The 25,971-nt window shown below is 40.0% G+C and overlaps 1 protein-coding gene across 10 annotated transcripts in view; it reads left to right on the top strand.

Annotated features, from left to right (window-relative positions):
• The window catches only part of Sh3kbp1 (SH3 domain containing kinase binding protein 1), a 324,470-nt gene that overhangs the window by 280,303 nt on the left and 18,196 nt on the right, over positions 1 to 25,971 (top strand). For 9 of the 10 annotated variants that reach the window (XM_023563617.2, XM_003466417.5, XM_023563616.2 and 6 more), the window contains one exon: positions 9,416 to 9,501. In XM_023563617.2, the coding sequence (XP_023419385.1) occupies positions 9,416 to 9,501 (86 nt within the window). Of the gene's footprint in view, positions 1 to 9,170; positions 9,281 to 9,415; positions 9,502 to 25,971 lie in introns of those variants that run through there. The other variant, XM_063242894.1, reaches the window with a different exon arrangement.

The following is a 25,971-nucleotide window of genomic DNA, read 5'->3' as shown; positions in this document are numbered from 1 at the left end:
GGGTCCAAATTCAGCTTTTGAGCTAAAGTGGCTCATCTGAGTTGTCCTGTGTTGTACCGAAAAGGCTAAGGCTTTTGTGCCACAAGGCGTGGGCTGCCTGGTGACAACATTCTCTGCATTAGGGGTAATGAGCACAGCACTGAAGGATACCGCCAAGGTTGATTGTAAGGATGGAATACTGGATGTGTGAAGAATGCTATGCTAGTGCCCGACACATGGTAGGTTTATAGCAACAGTAGCTACTGTTGTTATTTGCGTGGGATCTTAGGTTCAGTCCTTGCATTGCTCAGGGTCTTTGTAATTTAGCTACCTGTGCAATAAAGCAGGGAGACTCTTAGCTGCTAGCCTGTCTGAGTCACGTTTTAAGTGTGTAAAACTGCTAATAAAAGTTCATGAAAATAGCATTATTTTGATCTCAAAATAAAACATGAGCAAGGGCAGCCTCATTCTGGTATCTTTGCACAACTAATGTATATTTCAGGCATTCTCCTGTGTTCTCCAAGAGCTGTAGGCATAGAAACACACCAGAGAAAAACACTGCAGGAGCTGATGAATGACAGAAGGTTGGACTTTTTCCTGTTTCTTGGAGTTCAGTGACACCCCCTTTTCTACCAAAATGGTAACCTTGTTTTGGGCAAAAATAGAGGAAGTGTCGGGTAGGGAAGAAGGGAAGAATGAGGACCATTGAGGGCTGCATCCTCATTGGGTGTCAGCCACTCCAGACATGTGCTTCAGTCAATTTCATAAATTCTGGTATTTTCAGAACTGAAATTCATTAGCATTGTTGTAAAGGAGCTATAAATACAGTGAAAGGCATTTACAAATAGACATTGTAAAATGCTTACACACCCACAGTCTGAACACTGTCAAAACACCAGCTGCAGCTTCCTTACTTGGAAGGATGAGAACTTTTTTTAAACTACACCTACTGTGTTTTCAAAATAGGCTTGCTTCTGGCTCTGGATAGAAGATCATTTCAACTGAAGCCTGTGTCTGCTTCTTGGTATGAGAGATCAGGGCTCAGAGAGATGAGCAGGATTCCTAAGCTACTTCCTGTTAAAATGTGACTTGTGCTTTAGAATCTGGGCAGGAACTACTTGGGGGTGGTGATTTCCTATTTTTTCAAGGTGACTCCTCATGTGAATCTCAGAGAAACAAAACTCTCCCTTGAGCCAGAAGCCCCTCCCTGGCTGAAGTTCGCCCTAGGTCACAGCAAATGCCAGTTGAGGAACAGCCATCTTGACCAACTTGGAGCATAATAATTTTTTCCTTTTAATCAAATGTTGTCAGAATGAGGTAGTAGTTAGTTTGCAGGTATGTTATCATCATATATGATATTCTTTATCATTGTAACAGTTGTTAGGACAGAATGCATTTATAGCAACAGTTTTCCATTGGTCACCGCTGTTGTTGAATGCTTTTAGTGCCTTAGGATTTCTCAAAGAGGCATGTTAACATTGGTAGTTGTTCAGGCTAACTACTATAAAAAATACCATGGATTGTGTGGCTTAAACAACAGAAGTGTTCTTAGAATTGTAGAAGCTAAAAATCCAACATCAGAGTATCAGCTGGATTGATTTCTTCTAAGGCCTCACTCCTTGGCTTGCAGATAGCTGTGTCCTCTCAAGACCTTTTTTCTGTGTGTATATCCCTAAAGTCTCTGCGTATTCAAAATCCTTTCCTTATAAGGACACTAGGTTGGACTAGGGCCTACTGTAAGGACCTGATTTAGTCACTTCAAAGACCTTATCTCCAAATAGAGTCACGTTACGAGGTACTAGGATTTAGGGCTTCAACATACGAATTTCAGGGGACACAATTCATTCCATAGCAGACATATACTTGAGGATCTTCAAGAATTAGTTTTCATTTAATAAGTGTTGATATGTTACTCAAATGTGAGGAGTCTCTTGAGAATGGAGATGGTATGTTCTGAATGCCTGTCATCCCTCAATTCATATGTTGAGATCCTTATCCTTCAGATAATAAGGGTGATTAGGTCATAAGACCAAAGCCCTCATGAATGACATAGTGTCCTTGTAAAAGAGACCCTTCACCGTTTAGCCACATGAGGGCACAGTAAAAAGACCCCATCTGTGGGACAGGAAGCAAGCCTTTCTCAGACATTGAATCTGTCAGTACTTGGATGGTTGACTCCTCGACCTCCAGAACAGTGAGAAATAAATTTCTTGTTTATAAGTCGCCCAGTTTATGGTGTTTTGTTAAAGTAGCCTGAAAGGACTAAAACAGAAGATTTAGAAATCAAATCAATAATGTAATTTATTAACTGGGTGTGGTTGCACATGCCTGTAATCCCATTACTCAAGAGGCTGAAGCCGGAGGATCACTACAGGTCTGAGGTGAGCCTGGCCAACATAATGAGTTCAAGATCAGCCTGAACTAAATAGTGAGACCCTAACTCAAAGCAAAACAAAACAAAACAATGCAGTTTATCCACAGGTTATTTCCTAAGGTGTACAACATCTTTAGCCTATCATAATATATGCCGACTTATTTAGTCAAAAAATTTTCTGACATTTATATACATATAATGTGAATGACGTTTGCTCTAGTAGAGCAGAAAGGAACAGCATTCCAAACATTGATGGTGACATCAAGATTTGGAGGCAAAAGAGATAATGAAATGTCCTCGAATTTGTTCATAACTCACAGGACCACCTCACACCTTGACTCTACCCTAGTCTCTGGCATTTCACTGACATTGAAATAATGGGAAAGAACTCCAGAGGGCTTTATTTTTTTGGTACGAGGAGTTGAATTTATGACCTTGTGCTTGCCAGGCAAGCGCTTGTGCCACTGAGCTATCTCCTCATTTCTTGAGGAGGATTCTGCTCAAGCTGACCTAGCAGGCATTGTGTTGATGAAGCACTCAAGTTCCCCAGAGGTTGAATAACCTGGCCTAGGTCACATAGGTGATAAACAGCAGGTTAAAACACAACACTCCAACCCAGACTTCTCACTTAAGGGTTCATAACTCCAAAAACTCTTACTGGTCCCCATATGAGATGACTACACAGGGTACCTTTGGTTGGGAAAATTATTAAAGGCAAGTTCATTGGGACAGGACCAGACAATCTTGCCTTTTACCATGAAGATACTGCTGGGGAGAAGAGAGAACATGAGCTGCCTCATAATAACATTATAGCATGTAAACATTATAGACATCATCAGCTGCCTACTTATACAAGTGGATTTGTATAAGTGTACTTAAGTAAACATTAAATGGAAGGAAAAATGTGCCTATAGGCTTATTCCAGAGCGACAACTAGTTTGTATGTTTTCTTTACCATCTTTTTGCTGTGTCTGATTTGGGCTTTTGTTAGTTTTATATAGGTAGAACAATATAGAAGTCTACAACACCCTGTATCTTGGGGGAAATTGCATTTATAATAAAAATACAGAATGCATCCCTGTTTCAGAAAATTTGGCCAATGTTCATATACTCTGCAGGCATTTTTAGGTTTTTGCCATAAATCAGGTGCTGAGCTGGGTGGTGGAAATCCCTCATCAGTCTATCCAGGAATAACCACTTGTAAATATTCTTCTAGCCTTAAAATATCCCTCTCTTTGATATGTCAGGAAGGCACATGTGTCCCTTTATGTCATTTTTAGCCTTTATTTGTTCCCTAACATTGTATCATAAGCATTTATTCATGTTGCAGTAAGCTCATTTATAAACATCATTTTAATGGCTACATCAAATATTACAGTTTATTCCAATTTTCCTTTTGAAAAATTCCACTGTTTTTTAGTGTTTATTACAGATAAAATTGCAGTAAACCTATCGATACACAGAACTCATTTGAATATTTCAGACTCTCTTTAACATATACTCTGGTAATTGAGTCAAAGCATATTAAACTTTTAAACCAATACATACCCTATTCCTAAAAATTGCTTAATTTTACTCCATGCCATCTCATGAAGGATTTGAGGTAACTTTAAAAAATATGTAGTATTATGTGAAATGAAGCAGAACCACAGAGAAAATTACTTTATGATCTTATGTGTGGAATCTAAAGTCAAACCCATGGAAGTAGAGGGCAAATGGTCACTAGCAGCTGGGTGAGGGGGTGGGTGGACTGAGAAAGAAGAGACCCTGATACAGAGTTTCAGTTCAGTAGGAGGAATTCTAGTGACCTATTGCACAGGCTTGGCAACTATAGTCAATAACAATGTGTGTGTATTTCCAAACAGCGAAAAGAGAAGATTTTAAGCGTTCTCACCACAAAAAGATGAAATTTGAGATGATAGGTTTGCTAATTAGTCTGATTTCATTATATATAGAAAGTTTAAAAAATATCCAATGTACGATAAGCACAGGGAAACACAATACAGTCTTCTGTAGTGCTTTGAAATAGGCTCACATTTGCCTGGAAGCTTCCAGCTGTCAAAGAGGGGCACAGTGCTCCAAGATTGATGGTTACCAAAATACATGGATAAACCACATGTTCAGAAGTAGTCAAGCTATTTAGAGATGTGTGTGATTAACTCATTATCAAAATTCTATCTGCTTCCAAAAACCTCTGTGATTTAAAGATACCACCTCAAACCATCTTCCCTCTTGACTAAGGGCATGTGGCGGTAGGAGGGGCCTTATGAAATTAACTAGACCCGCTGCCTGAGTGACCTCTCTCCCTGGACAGGACTTGAGTTCTTCTAAGTTCTGGTTCTTGGTGTTTTTCTGAAAGGATAGAACTGTCTGGTTATGAGCATACTTGAGTTTAGTCTTACTAGTTTGGAGAGTCCCTTAGAATATCCAAGGGCCTTAGGAACTTGCTCCTTTTTTTCTTAGCTTTCTCTTTATTCCCTCTTTGATACTGGGGATTGAACCCAAGGCCTGACCTTCCAACTGAGCTACACCCCCAGCCCTTTTTTGAATTTTTTTAACCAAGTGTCTTAACTCTCCAAAAAATGGGCATTTGAGATGAACACACAGTTCTCAGATGAAGATATACAAATGGCAAATAAATACATGAAAAAATGTTCACCATCACTAGTCATTAGAAAAATGCAAATTAAAACAGCATTGAGATTTCATCTCACTCCAGAAAGCATAGCAGCCATCAAGAATCAACTGATAACAAATGTTGGCTGTGAGGAAAAAGAAACACTTCTCCACTGTTGATGGAAGTGTAAACTGGTGCAACCACTATAGAAAAATCAGTATGGAGATTTCTCAGAAGACTAGAATTGGAAGTTTCATTCCATCCAGCTTTTCCCCTCCTCGGTGTTTTCTTAGAAAAACTGAATAGGTCTTATCACAGCGATAAGTGCACCCATGTTCATAGCAGCACAATTTGTGATAGCTAAATCTTGAAAACAACCAAGATGCCCATCAACTGCAGAGTGGATGAAAAAAATGTGGTATTTTTATACAATGGAATATTATTCAGCTATAAAAAGGATGATCTTGAGGCCTTCGTAGGCAAACGGAGACAACTTGAGACTATCCTAATTAGTGAAATAAATAATCATATTTATAAATATCACATTGTGTCTCTAGCATAAAAAGTAATAAGAAATTTAGGAGTAACATAATCCTAAATATGTAATTGCTATTATAATAAAGGAGGAAAAGAAAGTGCTCTAAAGGATATAACTGCATGTATGTTTAAGTGTGTAGGATTGATAACCATATTAATAAGTTTTGTTGGATAGTGGAACAGAACTGTTTGCAGTCTCGCTGTTTGAATGTCCACTTTGTATGCTTTACTTTTGTAACTTGAACAGCTATTTACAAGAGAACACTATGTAATTTATCTATTACTGATTTCTTGCTGTTTATTTTTTGTTGAAATTATGTATTTTTACCCTTTTTCTGTTTTGTTTTTTTTTCTTTTTTTTTTCCTCTTTAAAAAAAAAAAAAAAAAAAACTTAAAGGGTCTTTCTAAGTCACTAAGTTGACCAGGTTGGACTCGAATTTGTGATCCTCCTGCTTCAACCTCCCAGAGTGCCGGGATTACAGGCATGTACTACCACACTCACCTAATTTATTCCTTTCTTGGGAAAGGAAGAGTTTTAAAAATGAAAATACTTTACAACTAATAATTCTGCTTTCTAAAACATTTCATTCAAAAAATTACAGTTGTCTTCTGTATCTGTGAGGGGGTTGGTTTCAAGAACTCTGTCTACAAAGATGCCGAAATCTTCCAGTGGTCAAGTCCCTTATATAAAGTTGTATAGTATTTTTACATTGTGCACATCTTCCTACATACCATAAATAAGCCCTAGATGATTTATAATACCTAGTACATTGTAAATGCCGTGCAAATAAGTGTTATACTACATAGTGTAGGGAATACTGGCAAGTGGGGGAGACCGTATATGTTCAGTATAGATACAGTTTTCCCCTGAATGTTTTCTTTTTAAAAATGTATATATTTGGGGGCTGGGAATTTAGCTCAGTGGCATAAGCACCTGCCTTGCAAGCAGGTGGTCATGAGTTCAATCCCCAGTACCAATAAAAAATAAAATAAAAAAGTATATTTGTTTTTAATTAACACAGTATAATTATATGTATTTATGGGTTGCAGTGTGACACTTCAGTACACGTACATAATATAAAATGATTGGATCAGGGTAATTGGCATATCTATTACCTCAGACATTTATCATTTCTTTGTGTTGAGAACATTCAAAAATCTCTGTTAGCTCTTTGGATATCTATTAATTATTGTCAACTGTAGTTATCCTGGTGTGAAAAAGAACACTAAAGTTACTCCTGGATTTTACCTGTACTCCTATACCCATTAATCATCCTCTCCCCTTCCCTTCCTACATCTTTCTCAGGCTTTAGTAGCCATTATTCTATTCTTTGCTTCTTTAAGATAATTTTCTGGCTTTATAAATAAGTGAAAACATGTGGTATTTGTCTTTCTGTTCTTAATTTATTTCACCTAACATAATGTCTTCCATTTCCATCCATGTTTTTGCAAAAGACAGAATTTCATTCTTTTTGTTGCTGAGTAACATTTCATTATTATTTATACTGCATTTTCTATCTGTTCATCGAGATACATGAAGTTTGATTCCATATCTTGGATATTGTTAATAGCATTGCAGTAAGTAGTGAAGTGCAGATGTCTTTGTCACATACTGATTTTAGTTCCTTTGAATTTTATGTCTAGAAGTGGTACTGATGAATCATGTGGTAGTTCTGCTTTTGTTTCTGAGGAACCTCCATACTATTTCCATAATAACCATGCTAATTTACCTTAACCACCACAACCACCAGTATATGAATGTTTCCCTTTCTCCTATCCTTGTCAGCATTTGTTATTTTTTATGTTTTTGATAAAAACTATTCTAATTGGAATGGGATAATATTTCATTATGCTTTTGATTTGTATTTTCATGATGATATTGAAAACTTTTTGGTATGCATTTGTATATTTTTTGAGAAATGTCTGTTTAACTCATTCGCCCATTTTTAAATCATACGATTTGTTTCTGTTTTTCTGCTATGTTGTAAGTCTGAGGTTGGTTGAATTCACAGATGAGAAATACATGGATATAGAGGACTGACTCTACCTTCAAATTAATGAATGATGGGGCTCTGACAATAAAATGTTTGGAAATAAACTTCCTCCCCTCTACAATTCCACTTAGCTCTGGATCTATCTAAGGCAGTGGCCTTGAGTGGCCTGACCAGGGGGTGGAGAGAGAGTCTGTGATAGAGCCCTGGCTTGGGGCTCCACGGCCTCAGAAAGTTGGGTGAGTCAGGAAACAAGGTACATCTATGAAATCCAAGCTGTTTCTCCTTTCCATGTTCAGCTGATCATGGCATGCCTAAACTTCTATTTCAACCTAGCTGACACGGTTCAGCAAGTCTCATAATGTATACTCACAGGACAGTCTTTAAGCTGTTGGGCTCAGTCCCAGTCCTCAGCTCTGGTGGAGGGTGAGTCAGGGGTATTCCACCTGGAAAGTGGAGAAGGCTTACCTCCTTCCCATGGGTCGTCTTCACCATTACAAAGACATGCCACTATGCTGAATGTTCCTGCCACTCCATCTTCTACATTGAGAAGCCTAGGAGTCTCCCTACCAACTCCCTCATTCAGAGTCCACCCATGCCAGCCACACTTCCTCCAGGTTTACAGGTCTCCTGCTGCAACCTTTCCTCTATCCTCCATTACATTACCTTCAGGACAGGCCAAACTTTGCCATGCCTGGTCCAGCACAGGCTGGCCTCACCAACTTAGCCAACTCTTCTCCTCTTGCTTCTCTCTGGGGACTTGGGAGCCCTGACCACGTAGTCACCCTCACCCACACTGGGGTCCTTCCTCAGTCATACCTCTTACAATATGTTCTCACCTCCTTTTCCTCCAAGGCTCAACTGTAACACTGCCTGTTCTGTATACCTGGGCCCATCCTGGGCCATGGAGATTCCCTACTTATCCAGGATGGTGACACATCTGTATCTTGCATGGCCTGTGCCATGCTGGGCCTATGTTTGTCTGTGTATTTGTCTTTCCCATTTAGATAATGTGCCTTTCTACAGTGGTTACTGGCTCCCTGGGCCCTCTCCATACCCCTCGCTCAGTAGGCATTTGACGAGCACTTGTTGAGTAAATCTGTTGCTTTGCCTGGAACAACTGCTAGGTTTCCCTCTCATTTTATAGACAGGAATATTTTCCTATTTAACTGTTGTTATGACCTGGGATAATTTTGCTCAGGACTCATTTCCCAAAGCAGCCAGAGAGCTGCCCTGTTGGAGGCATTTGGAGGAACCTATGCTAATGCATGAGGAGACTATGTTTCTGTCATCATCTTGGAGGCGTGTTCATCGCAAATGTGTGCTGCTTCCAGCCCAGGTCCAGGGGGAAGTCATTCATGTCCTGATGGGCATGGAAGCAACCCCCCCAGGCCATCTCATTTTACAGACCTGCGCCTCAGTGCCAACTTTTAGGCTGCCAGATCTCAACTTGACACCTTGTCCCTGTCAACAGCCTGGCTGATGCCTCAGCCCCAGGCCTGAGAACCTTTTTCTCAAGGTTAAAAGTAGCTGACCTTTGACAAGCAGTATTGGCTAAATTCTGTGTTCCTTAAAAGGGAAGCTCCCAGTTTACCAGTGCTTATTTGGCCATGGGGCGGGAGAAGGCCTATGTCCTAATCCTGTGTACCCAGTGGGAGGGTTTGTGGCTGGAGGTGTTCTGGCGAACAGTTATTATTAAAATAGCCATCTTCAAATACATATGCAAGAGAGGGGGCCATCCAGTTTACTGGCCCATGTGACTGGATAGCTCATTGCCACCCTGTAGGTCTCTTGCAAGCAACAGTGCCACTCACCCAAGTCCAGCACCCTCCTTAAAGTGTATGCAGTCAGAAAGCTGACAGAATGATGAAGGCACATACCAATTATTAAATTTTTGGGCTTATCTTTTTAACATAGGGGTGACGGTCCAAAGATTGATTTGGCGGGCAGTGCGCTATCCAGCATCTTGGACAAGGACCTCTCAGACCGCAGCAATGACATTGGTAAGTAAGGACATTGTTCTTCCCTTTTTACAGAGTTAGCAAAGTGCTGCAAAGCCCAGCGTGACCCTTTAAGCAGTGTGATGAGAGCTAACATGATCATTGCAATACCTACTCTTTACGAAGCTTTGCTTAGCTTTAGGTATCAGAATTCTGTAAAGAAGGAAGGTGATGGTGGTTTGCACACAAAAATGGAATGCCTGGGATTTTTAACCTTCCCTGGCCTTAGCAGAAATTCCTTGCAAGATCTAATGAAGATAATCATGAATAAACCTTTTTGTATAAGTGGGCATGAGCGCTTGTGCTCGTATTTTCTAGTGAGGTGTATTTACTGTAAAAATGTAAATGGGCACACATGTAAAATGGCAGGGCTCATTGTAGATGCTGCACTAAGTATTTTGACTTTGAGTTTAAAATGAGCTTTGGTATGGCAGTTACCACTTAGTTCAAAACAGGAGTGAGTTTTTCCGAGGTTAAGACACCACTGTGTGGTGTGATAAAAAGGAGGGGGCTAAAGTCTGTCTGCATAAACAAAAGTCAGAGATCTTTTAGCGGAAAGGCCTTGGTGGGTATGAGGCTACTGGCAAACTAACCTGAGTGGTAGCCCTTTTAGAAAGTCCAGAACCAGGGTCTAAACTTTATTTTTAACTTTGTATGTTTAATTTGTGGTGTTCAGCTCGCATTCTCTCATATTCTAGCTATGGTAGAGGGCCACATTTTAAAATATGCTTAATTTTATTTAAACTTTTTGTTGTGAGGTCATTGTAGATTCACAGGCAGTCGTAAGAAATGATACAGACAGATCTACACACTCTTTACCTATTCTTCTCCCTATGGTAACATCGTGCAGAACTACTGTACAGTATTCTTACCAGGACATTGCCATTGATATAATCCACCAATCTTACTCAGATTTACCCTGTTTTAGTAGTACCTATGCAAGTATTGAGTTCTCTGCAATTCTGTCATATGAGTTTTATATGTAGGTTTATGTATCCACCACTGTGGTCAAGACACCGAACATTGTCATCACCACTAGCCTCCCTCATGTTGCTCTTTTCCAACCACACACCCGCCCTAAGCTCTGGCACTTACTACCAGGGATTGATTCGACATTGAAGATAGGTTTCCAGCATCATCTGTGTCGGCTACTCAATTTAGAAACAAATATTCAAGGTTTGGCAGGCCGTATAAGAACCCTAGAGTCCCCGACATGAGCAATCTTCTTGCCTGGTATTCCCCCTCAGTTTGGGTACTGTTTTCTTCTGAAACTGCTAACAAAATGGCATATTTACAAACTGCTGACCTGACTCTGCTGGCCTGACCTTGTGAAAGTTTGTGGGTAGGATGTGCGGTTTTGACTGTAAATACCAAAAGTACTTGCCCTGTTTCCAAAAGCTGGTTTACATCACCAGCCAGCCTTTGAGAAGTAAGTCAGGAGGAATAACCTGACAGCTTGGGCTGATGCAGTACCAGCAGAAACTCTGGCCTGCTATAGCTTTGATCTGGTTAAAAAGCAGGGACAAGCAGAGCAGTGATCAGCTTTGAATGAAAAGGAGTCATCAGAATGAGGCTGATTGAGTTCCAGTTCTAACACTGCAGTTCAGTATTTGGGCTGCATTTTAAGCCAGGGTGACTAGTTGGCAAAGTGTTGGTGAAGATCATGTGGTGTTCTTTCACCTACAGAATACACTGAGCTCTGTGTCTTGCTTGGTAAGAGCACTGGCCTTTGACTCTTGCTGTCTGTGGGTCTGGAAATGTCTAAGGTGGTTCTTGCAAAAATATCAATAGTATGTTTTCCAGTATGACCAGCTACTTTGGAAATGTTGGAGCTATTGATAGAGGAAGGGTAAGTCTACAGAAGATTTTCATACTGTGTAGACTAGGCACCAGTGTATGTATTTGGGCCCCAGAAAAATACTGCTGAGGTTGGTTCTGTCATTTTGCCAAGAAGGCATTAATCTTAGAGGACTATACAGTAATTCCTCAAGTTAACAACTTAATATACATAGAATATTGCATACATTGTAAGAAATGATAATTGGCAGCTATATAATCAGTCAGTACAAACTTGAGCACTTGCTACTAAAAGAAAAGAGTGTCTGGATACTGAGGCTCTCATACAAGCCCTGCCTTCCATGGGCCCCTCACACAGGAAATAAAAAGTGAGATGACATGGGGAGGCCTGAATTTGCAATACTAATCAGAAGAAAGGATGGTTTTCTGGGGTCAGGGTGCTGGAACAGGGTGGATTTGAGTGGTAAATGTGCTGCTTCCTAGCTGGTGGCCTTCTGTAATTTATAGGCTCTGATCTTCCTCTTCTTATGTATATAAATGCTAACATCTTGATTAACTTCCTTCTCTTTGAAAATTATGTCAAACTATTTCATGGGTTGCAAAGAGACAGGCATACTTATTATTAATGTTATTTGTTTATAAGTGACTACTGGATCAGGAAGATAATTCCTCACCATATGAAGAGGGGAAGAGGAACATAGGATTTAGGAATCAATCCCCACAAATCCCACACTGAAGGCAAAGTGGGATTTTGCAACACCGCAGGAGGCTTTCTAGGCAAATTGTTTCTAGGCTCCAAGGCAGAAATGTTCTTTGTAGGTGGGTTGGTGGAGGAGTAAAAGACATTTTAGAGAAGATGGCTGTCTTCAGGGCTGCTTTGATAGTGTTTATTCATTGCTTTACATCAAGAAGGAAATTGTTTCCACCAGAACGTTTTGTTAGTGATTCAAGACAATTGAAATCGTCCAAATGTGGGTTATAGTGAATAGTGTTATATGGCCCTGAAAGCCATTAGGAACCATCAGTGTTAGAATATAAATAAATCTGTGTTTCCTCTTAATAAAGCTGTAATTTTAAATTATTATAATATTAAATTACAGAACATGGCTTTTTTGCATCTCATGTAGGCAGCTACCAGCATCTGTCAGCCAGCAATAATTTAGAATGAAATCAATTGGTCCAAAACTAAATTGTTGTCAGTTTGAGATATTGTTTGTATCAAACTATGCAGCCATATTTCAAGTAACATAATAGAAAACATGGATGGGCTCCAATGCAGGCCTGTGCATGAGTAGAAATGAAAATTCAATTGTCCAGTATTTTCTTGCTGATGGAAGAATCTGTATTCTGATTAAATGGGAGATTATAGGTCTCAAAGTCAAGCACCCATAGTCTTTACTTTTATTGTGCCATATATTGTGAGATTTATTGTTATACTTTGATACTGCTGAGAGATTTTCAGTTTCTCTCTCACTAAAGCACATAGCAAACCAGCCTCCAAATGGGAAACAGCCTGTGAACTAAGTCACTTATTTTCTACTAACTGACTTAGAGAAAGCCCTTCTCATTCCTTGTCAGTTGCTTGGCACCTTCATTTGGACTGGATTTTTTTTTTCATTCTATTCAAGTCTTCTCCAGCTTTCCCCAATTTATGTCAATGTTACCACTTCTTCAGCTTGAAGAAGGTGAAGATTTCTCCCTTCATTTTCAATTTTATCCTCCAATCTTACCTCATACTGTAGTCAATTTAGAAGTCAATAGTTGCTACTTCTAAAGTTGGAGCACCTGGAACATGGATACGGTTCAAAAGATAAAGGCTAGCTTCACTTTGTCTTCTGATCTCTTGTGAAAGCCTGTGGACTGTGGTTCATTTAGACTAAGGAATGTAAAAAAACAATTCTCTTATGCCCTAGGAATGCTATTAGAGCTTATTGATTTGGGGATCAATTGAAAAGATTCTAAAACTGGATTGTGATGATTGTTACACAACTCTAAATTAACTAAAAATTAAGTTGTATGCTTAAAACAGGTAAATTTTAAAACAAGTGTATAAAGTACACCTCACTAAAACTGGTTTTAAAAAAGCCAATTGAATTTTTCCTAATACTCACATTTAGGTCCCAATATTAAAAAATCACATAAACACCACTCATCTCTTAAGTATGGCATTAGAAGTGCTCCATTTTATAAAATGTTTGTAATTATGTAGATCAATAAGCACTTTACTGGTGTCTCTGAGTTGTGTGTAAACCAATGTTTATATATAGAATAATATTGATGCAAGAAAGCTCTCTAAAAGCACAGAGAGAGTCATTTAAGGATGCAGTTAAGTTCCCATAGAGTGTTCAATATATTTATCTTTTTACAGTTTTCTTAAATTGAAGCCCACCTGGCCAGTGATGCATAACTGACTATAGCTATGACAGTAAACTGACACCAACGCACTTTAAAGGTTCAGGCATACTTTCTAACCATATTTGGGGTGGGATAGGCCTTTATAATCTTTGATACCTCCTTGAGGTACAGTTATGTATGGTTGCCACTGAGGGATGTAAATGGCCCTGTGTTAGAGTTGTTCCTCCAGTGCAGTGGAGAACAGATCCTCGCTGTTTTTGTCTCCTGTCTCACAGCAACTCTGTCTTCTAGTATTGGAAGAAAAGCAGTGTGTGCAAGGAAGATAGGAAAAAAAGAAACTAATATTTAGGTGCCTACCAAAAGTTTTGCGTGTTTTTCTCATCATCAGTTGCCCTATAGGAGACATATTTTTAGAGCAATCAGAGAGTAAAGAAAACCAGGAAACTTGGACACGGTTTTAGAATGCTTTAAGGTCATTGAAGTCTTCAATCATTTACATAGATAACCAACTGTTATTCAACTCTTCTTGACATACCTATGAGCTTGGAAAAAGCTCTCCCTCAGGTTTATGGCAAGTTACTTCCCTAGAAAAATTGATACAATTTGACTCTGATTGTCACATAGAGTATATTTGGCATTTAAGTAGATATGAAATAAAAGGCAAACAAACACAAAATTTGATTAGTGCCAAATTTTGAATCTTCAACCTGTGTGGTAAACCTGTGCAGGTCATACAAAGCAGTTCAATAGTGGCAACACAAAATTTTTGTTGCTGTGTCATCAAGTCTCTCTAAACAAGTGATTAAATTCTTTTTACAAGTTTTACTTTCTACTATAAGAAAACATTTCAGCCAGGTCTGGTAATCCCAACACTCTGGAAGTCTGAGGTAAGAGGATCTCAAGTTTGAGTCACATCTGGGAAACTTAGACCCTGCCTCAAAATAAAAAGGGCTGAGATGTGGCTCACTGTAAAGCTCCTGGGTTTAGTCCCAAGTACCAAAATAATACAGAATTTCTAGGGATTTTTGGACATATTTTGAGGGAAGACTTAGATCCCCTGCCTTTGGACCTTGGCTTTTCTATCCTGTTTATATTATTATATTAAACCAGAAAATTTTGTATTAAACTTCTGCTTTGGCATTAAAGAGCCAGTTATTGGTCCTTACAGCATTTCAGATAGTTAAGGAATTTCTCTAGTTCCATAGAACATGCTATATCCTGCTATAAAGAACTCCATGAGTGCCATTTGGAGAGGTCCAGATAGACTAGTGACTAAGGCTTAGTGTGAACAGTGAGACCCAGCTCCATCTCTCTCAGAGTTAGTTGCTCAGACATAAGAATTTTTATTTGGAGGGCTCAGCATGCTCCTACAGACACTATCACCTTACTAGTGACCTTTAGATGCCACCTTAGGGACCAGGGATGTGGTTGGCATTTTCTAAGCTGAGGAATGGCAGATGTGGTTTCTGTTGTAACAGTCATGTCTCAGAATGCACTGTAAGGTGGGTCTGTGTGGACACCTGCTGCTCTGGCTCCTATTTGGGGAAACAAGCCATGATCAGACTTAAAATTCTCTCAGTTGTATTTGAGAAGCACTCCTTTGTCACATATGGTAACAAAAAGAAAACAGATTATGCAGAGGATCAGACATTTTTCATGGAATTGAAACAGGCTATACTTTTGACAGGTTGTTCATTAGCCCACACTGTCCTCCTAATAATTTTGTTTCTTCAGGCATTTGTGGAGACTCAATTCGGTAGAGCACTCATGCCTGACTCTTTCCCTGGGATGCCTTGAGCACTCACCTTCCCATTCCCAGCCCTCAAGACTCACCATGTAGGTCTGTGGCTGAGTAAACCCACTGAAGCTGGCCACCAGCACTCATTTAAAAGGTGTCTTCCAGTCAAACAGGTTATGGGCCAAATGTGGAGGCCTCATATTTCTTTATCTTTTGAAGGGCCTGATATTAGATGTAAACTGAGCACAGGCCTTCACAGTTAAGAGACTTTGGTTCTTAGAACCCAGGTTCTGACCCCACCCATGTGCCACCCCTATACATGCAAGGCAGCCCTGCTCTTGGCAGTATCATGAAAACTGGATTTGTGTTTAGTTGTGAGGGGTTCCGTGAACATCTCTTACCCCATCACATCAGATATGTGGGAAAGCAATAAGGCACCAATAGGAAAATCCTCAAAAAGACTACAGAGGGTCTGGGGATTTACCTCAGCGGCATAAGCGCCTGCCTTGCAAGCAGGCAGTCGTGAGTTTGATCCCTGGTACCGATAAAAAAGGAAAAAGACAAAAAAAGACTACAGAAACACAGGGGGAGATCAAACAAATGAGAGTGAGGAGATCATAACAAATATTGCCTAAACTCTTTGGAGGCATACATTTGGTGGCATGAATTATTCCATAACAGAGGGAATAGCACTTGGTGTAAACAGTGTTATCCTGCCCAAGCTACTTCCACCTTTTAGCCTGCAACAAGGAATATAACTGACTGCAGAGGAGTAAAGGGAGACTTGGAGGGGTAGGGGGCATCAGTGTGGTTCTTGAATTGGAGAAGGCTGCAGTGCCTCTTACTAGCTATGTGGATTTGCAACCAACCTCTGAAAAATTCACCTGTGCAGAGACTGTGTCCTCTCCCAATATTTTGGTTGTGTCTCTGCAGACAGGACCTTCCATGTTCTTCATCCAGTCTGTTGGCTTGAGTTCCTTTTGCTTTGCTCCAGGCTGAGACCTATTAAGCCTTTGAGAGAGTACAAATATATATATATCCATCCATCCCATGGTTTCATACTAGTCTCTTTACAACACAAGGACTTACGTAATAACCTTTGCTGCATCCACACTGTAACCCATGGAGGCCTCTGAGCTGCAAATGAATGTAGAAGCAAGAAAGGAACTGGTGACACCCAGCTATCCAATTGCACATGGTCTTTATGTGGCTTGGGATGCTCCCCACCCTCGACCCACTGACTGTGGGCTCATAGATGGGGCGAACCCCCCTCTGGTTTTCCTTTTACTTGGAAATATCCAGGGGAATATATAACCTGCCAAAAGTCCATGCTAAGATACCACTTTGTCATCCTAAAGCCATATGGATAAACTGTATTTTAGTTCATATTTTATTGCTGTCATTCTATTGAGTGAGTTGTCAAAATCTTCCTCTAGCCATGGGCTGTTGCTAAGGCATGGTCTGGAAACCTTGGCCAAGGTTAATGACCTATTTAACATTGATTCTTGAAATGAGAAAAGTGATTAGCAGTTAGGGAATGAGATTGGTGGGCCCAATTAAAAGTAGTTGAATCTGGTGATGACACTGAGGTGGAGGTTCAAATAGTTCCCTGATTTGGATCCAAAAACCTGTTTACTTACCTTTGCAGTAACCTATAGTGACACTCATCACCTTCCCAGGCCTTAGGCATTGCTCCCTGAGGGTCATACTCTTTGGAATTTCACAAGTCATTTACAGAAAGGTTTTTAATTTGAGGGATTGCTAATTTTATTTTACTATTTAAGCACATTAAATAAAACAAATGGCATCTTCTATTATTAGAAAGAGTATAAGCTCCAAGTTTAAAGATTGAACACATTTAGCTTAATGGGAAACTTGCCATGGTGACCTTTTTCTCAGTGCTTTACAGCTTGCTGATGGACTCATACCAGTTGGCATGCACAAATATAAGTCTTGGAGTATTACAATACAGCATTTGAAAAATACATGTATAGCTCATGCGTGGGAGGTGGGGAAAGAGGAGAAATATTGGACTATTCAAACAGTCACATAGTGTACATATTGGAGGTGAAAAATTCATATCGTTAGCAGCTTTATATATATACATATATATTCTAGTCATTGTGTGTGTGTGTGTGTATATGTATATATATATGAGAGAGAGAAAATTGCTTGTAGTTTAGAAAAAAAACATCAGTCATACAGGGGCCTGGGGTGAGAGTCAGTGGTAGAGTGCTTACCTAGCATTATAAAGCCCTGGGTTCAATCCCCAGCACCATTTAAAAAACATTAAATCATACATGGAGCATCAGATTTTTAAAGTGCATTTAAATACATTTTACCCCAGTCTTCTTTCCTTCCCAAGTTTTACAGATAAGAAGAAACAGTTCATATAGTTATAGTAGATGGAAGCCCACCCCTCTTAGCAATTCTAAAGGCTTGTGAAGTTGTGTAGCGAGCACAGTTTTGGCTTTTGTATAATTCTGGACATCAAGACATTGTTTCACATGTGCATTCACATTTTATGTTATGAATGCCTGCTCCTTTTTATCTAAATAAAGTGCTATTAAATAGCATGAGATGACCTGTACATCTTGCTCTCCAGAAAGAAAATGTCTCCTTTGTCCGGGCTGTTACCCCACAGCCCAGTAGTCACACTACTATACCTCTCTGGATCCTAAGGGGTTTATTTTTGTGCATGTGTGTATGTGAGGGGGTCCTGGGATCAAACCCAGGGCTTTGCACATGCTAAGCAAGTGCTCGGCCACTGGGCTATGTCACCAGTTCTGCGTCTTGGTTTTGCATCTTTCAGTAGGGGCCCTTTCTAGGATCTAACTGGGCATTTTCTTAGGCTCATTGGTTTTGCTTATAAAAGATTTGCTGGCCATATGGAAGTCTGAGTAATTGTTAAGGGATGTGAACAAATCTTTTTATAAACCTTTTAAAATTATTCATTCATCTTTTAAAAATATTATTTTGATTTTTAAAAATTCAAATTCTCATGGAGAAATGTAAAAGGATAGGATGTTTGCCACCCTAGATAACTTTTAAATTACCAGAGCAAACTCTGACAGCGAAGCAAGATAGTTCCAGAGTCACTGAGAAAAGCATGTGGACTTGGGTTTGAATCCTTCTCACTATACAAGTTCCAGGTTGTGAGTTTTGTTCACTAATTAGTAGGTTTCTAATCCTTTGCTTCCAATGAAATCAGATGGGAAAACACCCACTGAATTATTAAAAAGAATTGTTAATGATGCTATACTACTGTTTGATTTTTGGTATATAATTCACAAGGCATACAGAGACCAAGTGACATTGTGATAAGAATTCTTTCCACTACCATCTACTTACGTTTCTGTGAACAAAGTTTCTTAGCACTCTAAAATGGAAAAGTTATAGAACCAATACAAACCATCTCTCTGATATTAAGTAATCATTCATACGCCTAAAAAGTTTGGGAGGAAAGTCCAATAAAATTCTACCTTTTCTTTTCTTCCTTTTTTGGTTATTGTCTTTTTGTTACAGAGTTTCAGTTGAGGCTGACCTTGAACTCATTTTGTACCCCAGGCTGGCCTCACATTTGCAATGATCCTCCTGCCTCAGCCTCATGAGTGTTGAAATCTCAACATGCATCACTACACCTGGCCTAAAAATTCTACTTTCTCATGCTTTAAAATTATTTATAAAATAGTGTGTAATATATTCGTTGATAGTTTAGATAGTACTATAATTTTAATAAAAAGAAAAATTTTTTTTACCCTTTGAACCTAATGATTTCAGAAAAGAAAAAAATCATAAACTTCATTTTATACTCATATTTTATAGCAAAAATATAGTAAAATAATTAAGAAAATACTTTCTTATTGCATTAGAATAAAATTCAGGAGTGGATGATGGAAATGTAGATTCAAGAAAGAGAAGGAATGATGTAAAATTTCCAACTGTTAAACTCTTATAACATTTAAAAGTAGATTATTGTAGTTGTTAAATTGCTGTGGGAGTAAAAATACATTGAATACACTTAAAGAAATATGTTATATTGTAAAATAGCAACAGAGTACAGAACAAATTATATCCTAAAAACTTACATAAAATCATAAAATGCCATTTTAAGAGGTATAAGGAGATATGTACCAGTTTCCACAATTATTTTAGGACATTCGCTGGCAAAACAGTCTGAAAACCACAGCACTCAGAGATATATCACTTTATACTTACACATTTCTGTGGACTAATTTCTAGAAGTGGTATTGATGTATCTGAAGGTCTACACATTTACACTTTGTGATAGTCATTGCCAAATATCATTACAGAAAGTCTGTGCCCATTTATCTTCCTGTGAATAGCAGGGTAACTGCTCTTTCTTTCTTTCTTTTTTTGTCTTTTCCTTTTCTATTGGTACCAGGGATCGAACTCACGACCGCCTGCTTGCAAGGCAGGAGCTTATGCCGCCAAGCTAAATCCCCAGCCTCGTAACTGCTCTTTCTGATAAATGCATTATTTATTAAAATATTTTTCATTGTTGATTTGGGCTTGTAGTGATAAATTGTTAAAATTAACATTGCTGGTACACTTTAGATGTACATAATTAGCTGGGGTTGTAGGTGAGGGCACAGGGCCTGCCTGGCAAGCACAAGGCCCTGAGTTTTAATCCTGGTACAAAAACAAGAAAGATACACATAATGATAACATTCATAACATAGTTTGTACCTGTACATGACACACCTTAATTGCTCTTTTTCCCCTTTTCCTCCCTTCCCTTCAACTCATTTTCCCCTCCTTATTTACAAACGTTTTGTCTCCATCTTCTTCTATTCTTTTTTACTCCTTTTCCCTTCTTTCTTTTCTCCCTCTTCCCTCCCTAGGTCCCCTTTGCATGCGAATGTTTTCTTCCTGTTTCACAGTATCTATTATATGTTTTTGTCCTTGTAGCTTACTCAGGAGGCCCAAGGGAGGTTTTCACAGGTGAAGTCCCAAGGTTAAAGAACACATGTGTGCCAGACATCAGCAACAGCAGCAGGCAGCACGGAGCGGAGCAGAGAGCCAGGGCAAGGGCACGAGAGAGCCCGTGTCTTCACTGTGTAATTCTTACGCAGGGTCTTACTCCCATGTTTACATTCTTACACAGTGCCGAAACCAGCGCATGTGTGTTGATCTGTGCTAAGTCATGGTTACATAACTGTATCCCACTGTGTGGCTGCGCTAGACCAGCAGGGTCACATTTTCAGGTGTCCTTAGACTCCCTAAGCTTTGAAGTAGTCTGAATGGTTCCCCACAATCCTTATTTACACTTTCAGTTTCTCACACCAGAGAAACCATATAATATTTGAACATGTGTCTCCAGTGTACCTTTTTTAAGAGTATGGTCTCAAGGTACGTCCATTTACCTAGGAAGGTCTCAGGTTTATCCTTTTTATGACAGAGTAGTACTCCACTGTTAAAAAGACAAAAACCAACCCACCACATCTCCTTTATCCATTGATTGATTGATGAGCATTTGAACTGTTTCCAAGATTTAACCATTACAAACTGTGCCACTATAAACATGGGTGTGTATATACAATCACTGTGGTATGATGATTTTAATTCTTTTTTTTTTTTTTGTCTTTTTCTTTTTTATCGGTACTGGGGATTGAACTCACAACTGTCTGCTTGCAAGGCAGGTGCTTATGCCGCTGAGCTAAATCCCCAGCCCGATGATTTTAATTCTTTGAAGGAGATACCAGAAGGGGAATAGCTGGGTCAAATGGAAATTCTAGTTTTAGTGTTTTAAGGAATCTTTACACTGATTTCCACAGTGGACCAGTCTACACTCACACCAACAGTAGTGAAGAGTTCCTTTCCCCGCAACCCTGCCAACATTTGTTATTGGTTGATTTCTTCATAATAACCATTGTTTCTAGGGTGAGGTGGTATCTCAGCATTGTTTTAATTTGCATCTCTGAAATGACCATTGATGTTGAACATTGTTTCATATATTTGTCTGCCACTTCTGCTTCATCTGAGAGTATCTATTCATTTCAGATGCCCATTTTTGGACTGAGTCTTTAAATTAGAGAGGCCTAATTTTTTGAGTTCTTTATATATTCTAGATATTACTTCTTTGAGGAACAGGTGGCACAGCTGGAACAGCAGGCATCTCCCTCTCATATTCCTGCATGATATAAATTTTTTTTACCAAATAGCCATACATTCCCTCTTAACTTGCCTGCTACCTTATATTTCTTACCAGAAATTTCCTTAAAGAAGCCAGCATTGTTTTTTGTCCATTTAAAAATCCATTTAGATAAAACAATGGGCAAAACTAGTGTGTTACTAGAGGAGAAAAGTACATTTCCTGGTATCTTTTCTTGTTATAGAAACAGTTCTCAGAATTCACAGCTGGTTGAATGAGTGGTGAAATCAAGCATCTCTGATGTCTGCCTAGTGTTCTGTAATGGAAAGAATTCCTGGACATGAATCTGTATGGGGTGAGGTAGTTGTCACTTTCTGGTAGTGACCTTGAGTGAGTTTCCAACCTTAGCCCCTCCATCTCTGGCTTTCTGGAATTTGCATCGTGCCCACATAGCACAGGTTTATGTGAAGGTAGAATGGGGGGGTAATCATGGAATAGAGGTGGGTTATGTGAAGCTCAAGATTTCTTTACTCTTGTCAGCTTGTGTTCTGAGAACTTTACACCTGGATTATAAATGCAAAAACAGCAGCTAATCTGCACTGTCCTTACACACTGTGGAGGGCATATTTTTCTGCAGACTCTAGTCATTGCTAATTTACCTGCCAGTGCCTCATTCAACACAGACGTTCCTCTGAGTCCTAGTAAGGGGCTTATCTTTGTGGCCTGTGTGGAGTTTCCATACCTGTCAAATGACTGATGTGCAAAGTGAGCTTTCCGTTTTTTCTCTCCAGAGTGCCTTATGATGCTATTTCATTGTGAAAAGGTGTCTGTGGCCGTGTGAGTTTAGGGGTTTTTAAATCTTAAATCTTTGGCAAGACAGTAGGAGGATGTAGTGAATTAACTAATGGGCAATTTGTAACACCCAGCTGAGCTGAATCATCATGGTTCTGGGTGTGGACGGCCCGCTTGAGGATTGTTGTCAGCAGCATAAAAGGAGAACCAGAGGGAAAGATAGTGTGTTGCTGATTCTCCTGATATGAACTCAGCTGTTGCCATCATCAGAGGAGCTCGGATCTTCGGTGCAACTAAGAATGGCTCTGGTTCTCTTCAGGGGAGCTCTGGTCCTTGCCTTGAGCATTGCTTCCTGGATCCAGTGCATATCCCTCAGCCTGCTGGCACAGATCCTTCATCCTGTTGATGCAGACTTTCTAGCTTCCACCACTGACCTTTGGACCTTCCCAGCACATCTGCTTGATACAGACTTATGTGAGACATTGGGCAAGGTCTTCAGCTGGACTCGTGCGTGACATTCCCGTGAGATCCAGGGCCTCAGCTTGATTCTGTGGGTCTCTAATGCATGAAAACATCTCCTGATCTCTTAAGCACTTGACTCTTTGGGTGAATATTATGAAATAATCCTATAAATTATGCATCCTGTGTTAAATCTATTCCCTTGTAAAACCTGACAACAGAGGAAGAAACCTTGTTTTGCTTTTAGATCCCTGTAATAGAATCCTACACTTTCATTAATAGTATATAAAAACAAAACTCTACCTGTGTGATTTGAAAGGGATTTCACATAATCTCTCATTTTCAAGGGGATAACTCCATGAATCTGATGGCTCATATTATTTTACTTTGTATAGTGAAAAAACCAAAACCCAGAAAGGCAGTCTGTTAATATATTTATCAGAATAATCATTTATTGAATGTTCACTGCAAGCCTGAAATGTCAACCCGGAAAAAATAGAAAAGCTACATCTCTTTTCCTGGCTGGGGGATGAGATGGATACGTCAATAAAGACTATCCGTACATGGCACTGAATGCTGAGATCAAAGGAATGGGTATGTGTAAGAGTTAGGGTGCACTGAGTGAGAGGTCTCAGTTGTGGTTTCAAGCCCTTATGGCGCAGAAGTTAGAGGGACATATTCAGCCACTTTGCACATCTCTCTGGTGGCATATGTAGGGAAGTAAGTAAGGAGCTTAAATTGAGAAATGTGTTACAGTGGTTCCATGTAAGAAGTTCTGGCATCTTAATGATCTAAGATGGGAATGTGGAGAAGAGATGGCTTCCAGAGATACTAGGAGATAGTGACATCAGCACGCTTTGACTATGGTAAAGTTGTGTTCTAGAAGCTTTTTAAAGTCCAAAGCATCAAGATATAATTAATAGACAGAGCCATTTAAGAGCTGCCAAACAGCTCCTTTGCTGATAGCTGGCCAGTATTTGACTTTTGACTGTTTCTCCTTTGTTATCAGTGCATGTGGTTTAGTTCACGTGTGGTCTCTGGTACCATTTGTCCTATCCATGGAAAAAGAGGCTACATTTTCTAATTGAATCAAATAGAGCATGAGAGGAGTTCAGGGAAAATAGGCAATTCCTTGTGCCATGAAAAGTCAAGGGCCCTTTGCAAGCCAACTCCATCGTGTCCAACACAAATTATCTGCATATGTCTACAGAGAGTTTGTCTTCCAACTGTCACAAAAGCCAAGAGCCTCTCATCCTTATGAAATGTTAAAAAAATACCCAGTGCTTGCCAGTTTAATAGTTTTGGGCTGGCTATTGGGCATCAAAACCTTTTTCTATTAGGAAGAAACATTCCCAGCCAGGCTGAGAAAGCTCATATCAAGTTCCTGCTTGATTCATTTCAAAACCACCGTGAAAATTGGGACATTTTCTTTGCACCACAGTGAGTTAGTCATGGAAATTCTGTCTTAATCATAGCTACCATAGCATAGTCATGGGGAGCATGCTCTGAGCCACTAAAATTATATGATAATATTGAAGAGTTTGTCCTTTTCACTGTCAGGAAGCAGAAGTATGTTGCAGTTAGCTGTCTGTGGAAGTATCCCAGGTGACCTGAGGTTCCCTTTTCAGCAAATGACCTCATCCTTGGCACATCTTTTTCTTTATGGCCCTTTGGTTTTGTTGCTGTTTCAAAAAAAGTACTCTTTACAAGTTAAAACCATAGAACATTAAAACTGACTGAAATGTGCATTAAAAGGCAAAGAGTGGCTCTCCCTGAGGGACGGTGACCCTCTTCTTCTTCTTGAATGGCAGAAATGAGGCAGTCTTCTCAATTATAGAAATGCTTGCTAAGTGTGGCCAGTCTCCAGTGTGCACAGGTCTTTTTAGTGTCAACTGTAGCCAATAAAGAGAAATGGGCCAGCCAGCTTTCTGCAGCTATGTCATGGAATGCTGCCTTCTGCCCTGCAGCTGCCACTTCTATCCTGCTAGGAGCCACCTCTCTAAGCAACAATCCTGAAGCAAGAATGCTTCCTTAAGACAGTTTCTTCTTTCATTTGTTTGTTCCTTCGCTGATGGCATATCATACATGGTTTTCCCGGGAACATGCTAGACTTTGAGAACACAAAAGTTAGTTCCTATTCTCCTGGGGCTCACAGCGTAAGTGCAGGTGACAGGCACCATGCCTCTGAGTCATTCTAAAGCACAGTTCATTACAGGCTGCCACCTCAAATGTTGTCACACCTTAAGCTCTCAGGTGGACTTGCTTATTTCAGTGGGCTGAGAAGAGTGGTTGGAGAGTGAAGATAGTATCCTCCCTAGAGTTATAGCCAAAGTTTCCTAGTGTGAACTTGGCCATCCCTGTGTACCAGTGGACATGCCAAGTCTGTTCCAAGGTGGGCCTGAGGCTGTTCCATCTGCTCCCCTTGCTCTGGCACCCTTTTCCCACTCTGTTCTGCATATGCTGGGTCACTTCTCCGTCTGCCTCATCTCTCCAGCTGCAGTGCGTGTGACCTGCTGCCAGTTATCTGAGCCTTTGACTATCACTTTCATCATGCACTGCAGCATCTCTTCTCCCCCTCAAATCAGGCCAGCACTCCTCACTGTGCATTGGAGTAATGGTGAGATAGATTTACTCCTCACAAACTTGCCCCAGAAGGCTCTCTTCTCACTGGGAATACACTAGCATTTACCTAATTGCCTCACCACTCCTCCTTTTCATCAAATCCTTCCTCACTCCTTCCTTCCTGCAGCCTGTCACCTGCAGCCTCTGCTAGACCAGTGGTGCTCGCTTTTTACTGCGTGTTCATATCACCCAAAGAGGCTGAACCCTTACCCATGCCTAGATTACACCCCACTCCAATAGAGTCAGTCCCCAGGGTGGGATCCAGAGATGAAGTGTTTGGGTATTTTTTTATTGTGCAGGTGAATCTTCTGTGCAGCCAAGGTGGAGAAGCAGAGTTAATTAGCCTTTAGTTCTTTAATCACTTCACCCTGCTAAGATACTGCCTCCAGGGCTTGTTTTAGTTTCCTGGATAAGATGTTGGTACAGGTATTGTCCAGTTCAGCTCTGGGAGCTCCTAGCCAGGACACTTGGCAATGGCCTGTTGGCTGGAATTTTTAGCAGCCTTCTTTTTCACCTCCTCCCCTAACTGTCTGCTCAGCATCTGCTTCTCAGTTTTGTGTTCTCTCTCCATTCCCCTATGTTTTCTCTGTTCTTC

The sequence above is a fragment of the Cavia porcellus genome, unplaced genomic scaffold, assembly GCF_034190915.1.
Source record: "Cavia porcellus strain 051 isolate PalLab524CR breed Dunkin Hartley unplaced genomic scaffold, mCavPor4.1 scaffold_33, whole genome shotgun sequence".
Lineage (NCBI taxonomy): Eukaryota > Metazoa > Chordata > Mammalia > Rodentia > Caviidae > Cavia > Cavia porcellus.
Note: the sequence above shows the minus strand (reverse complement) of the source record. Positions and strands in the feature narration are given on the sequence as shown.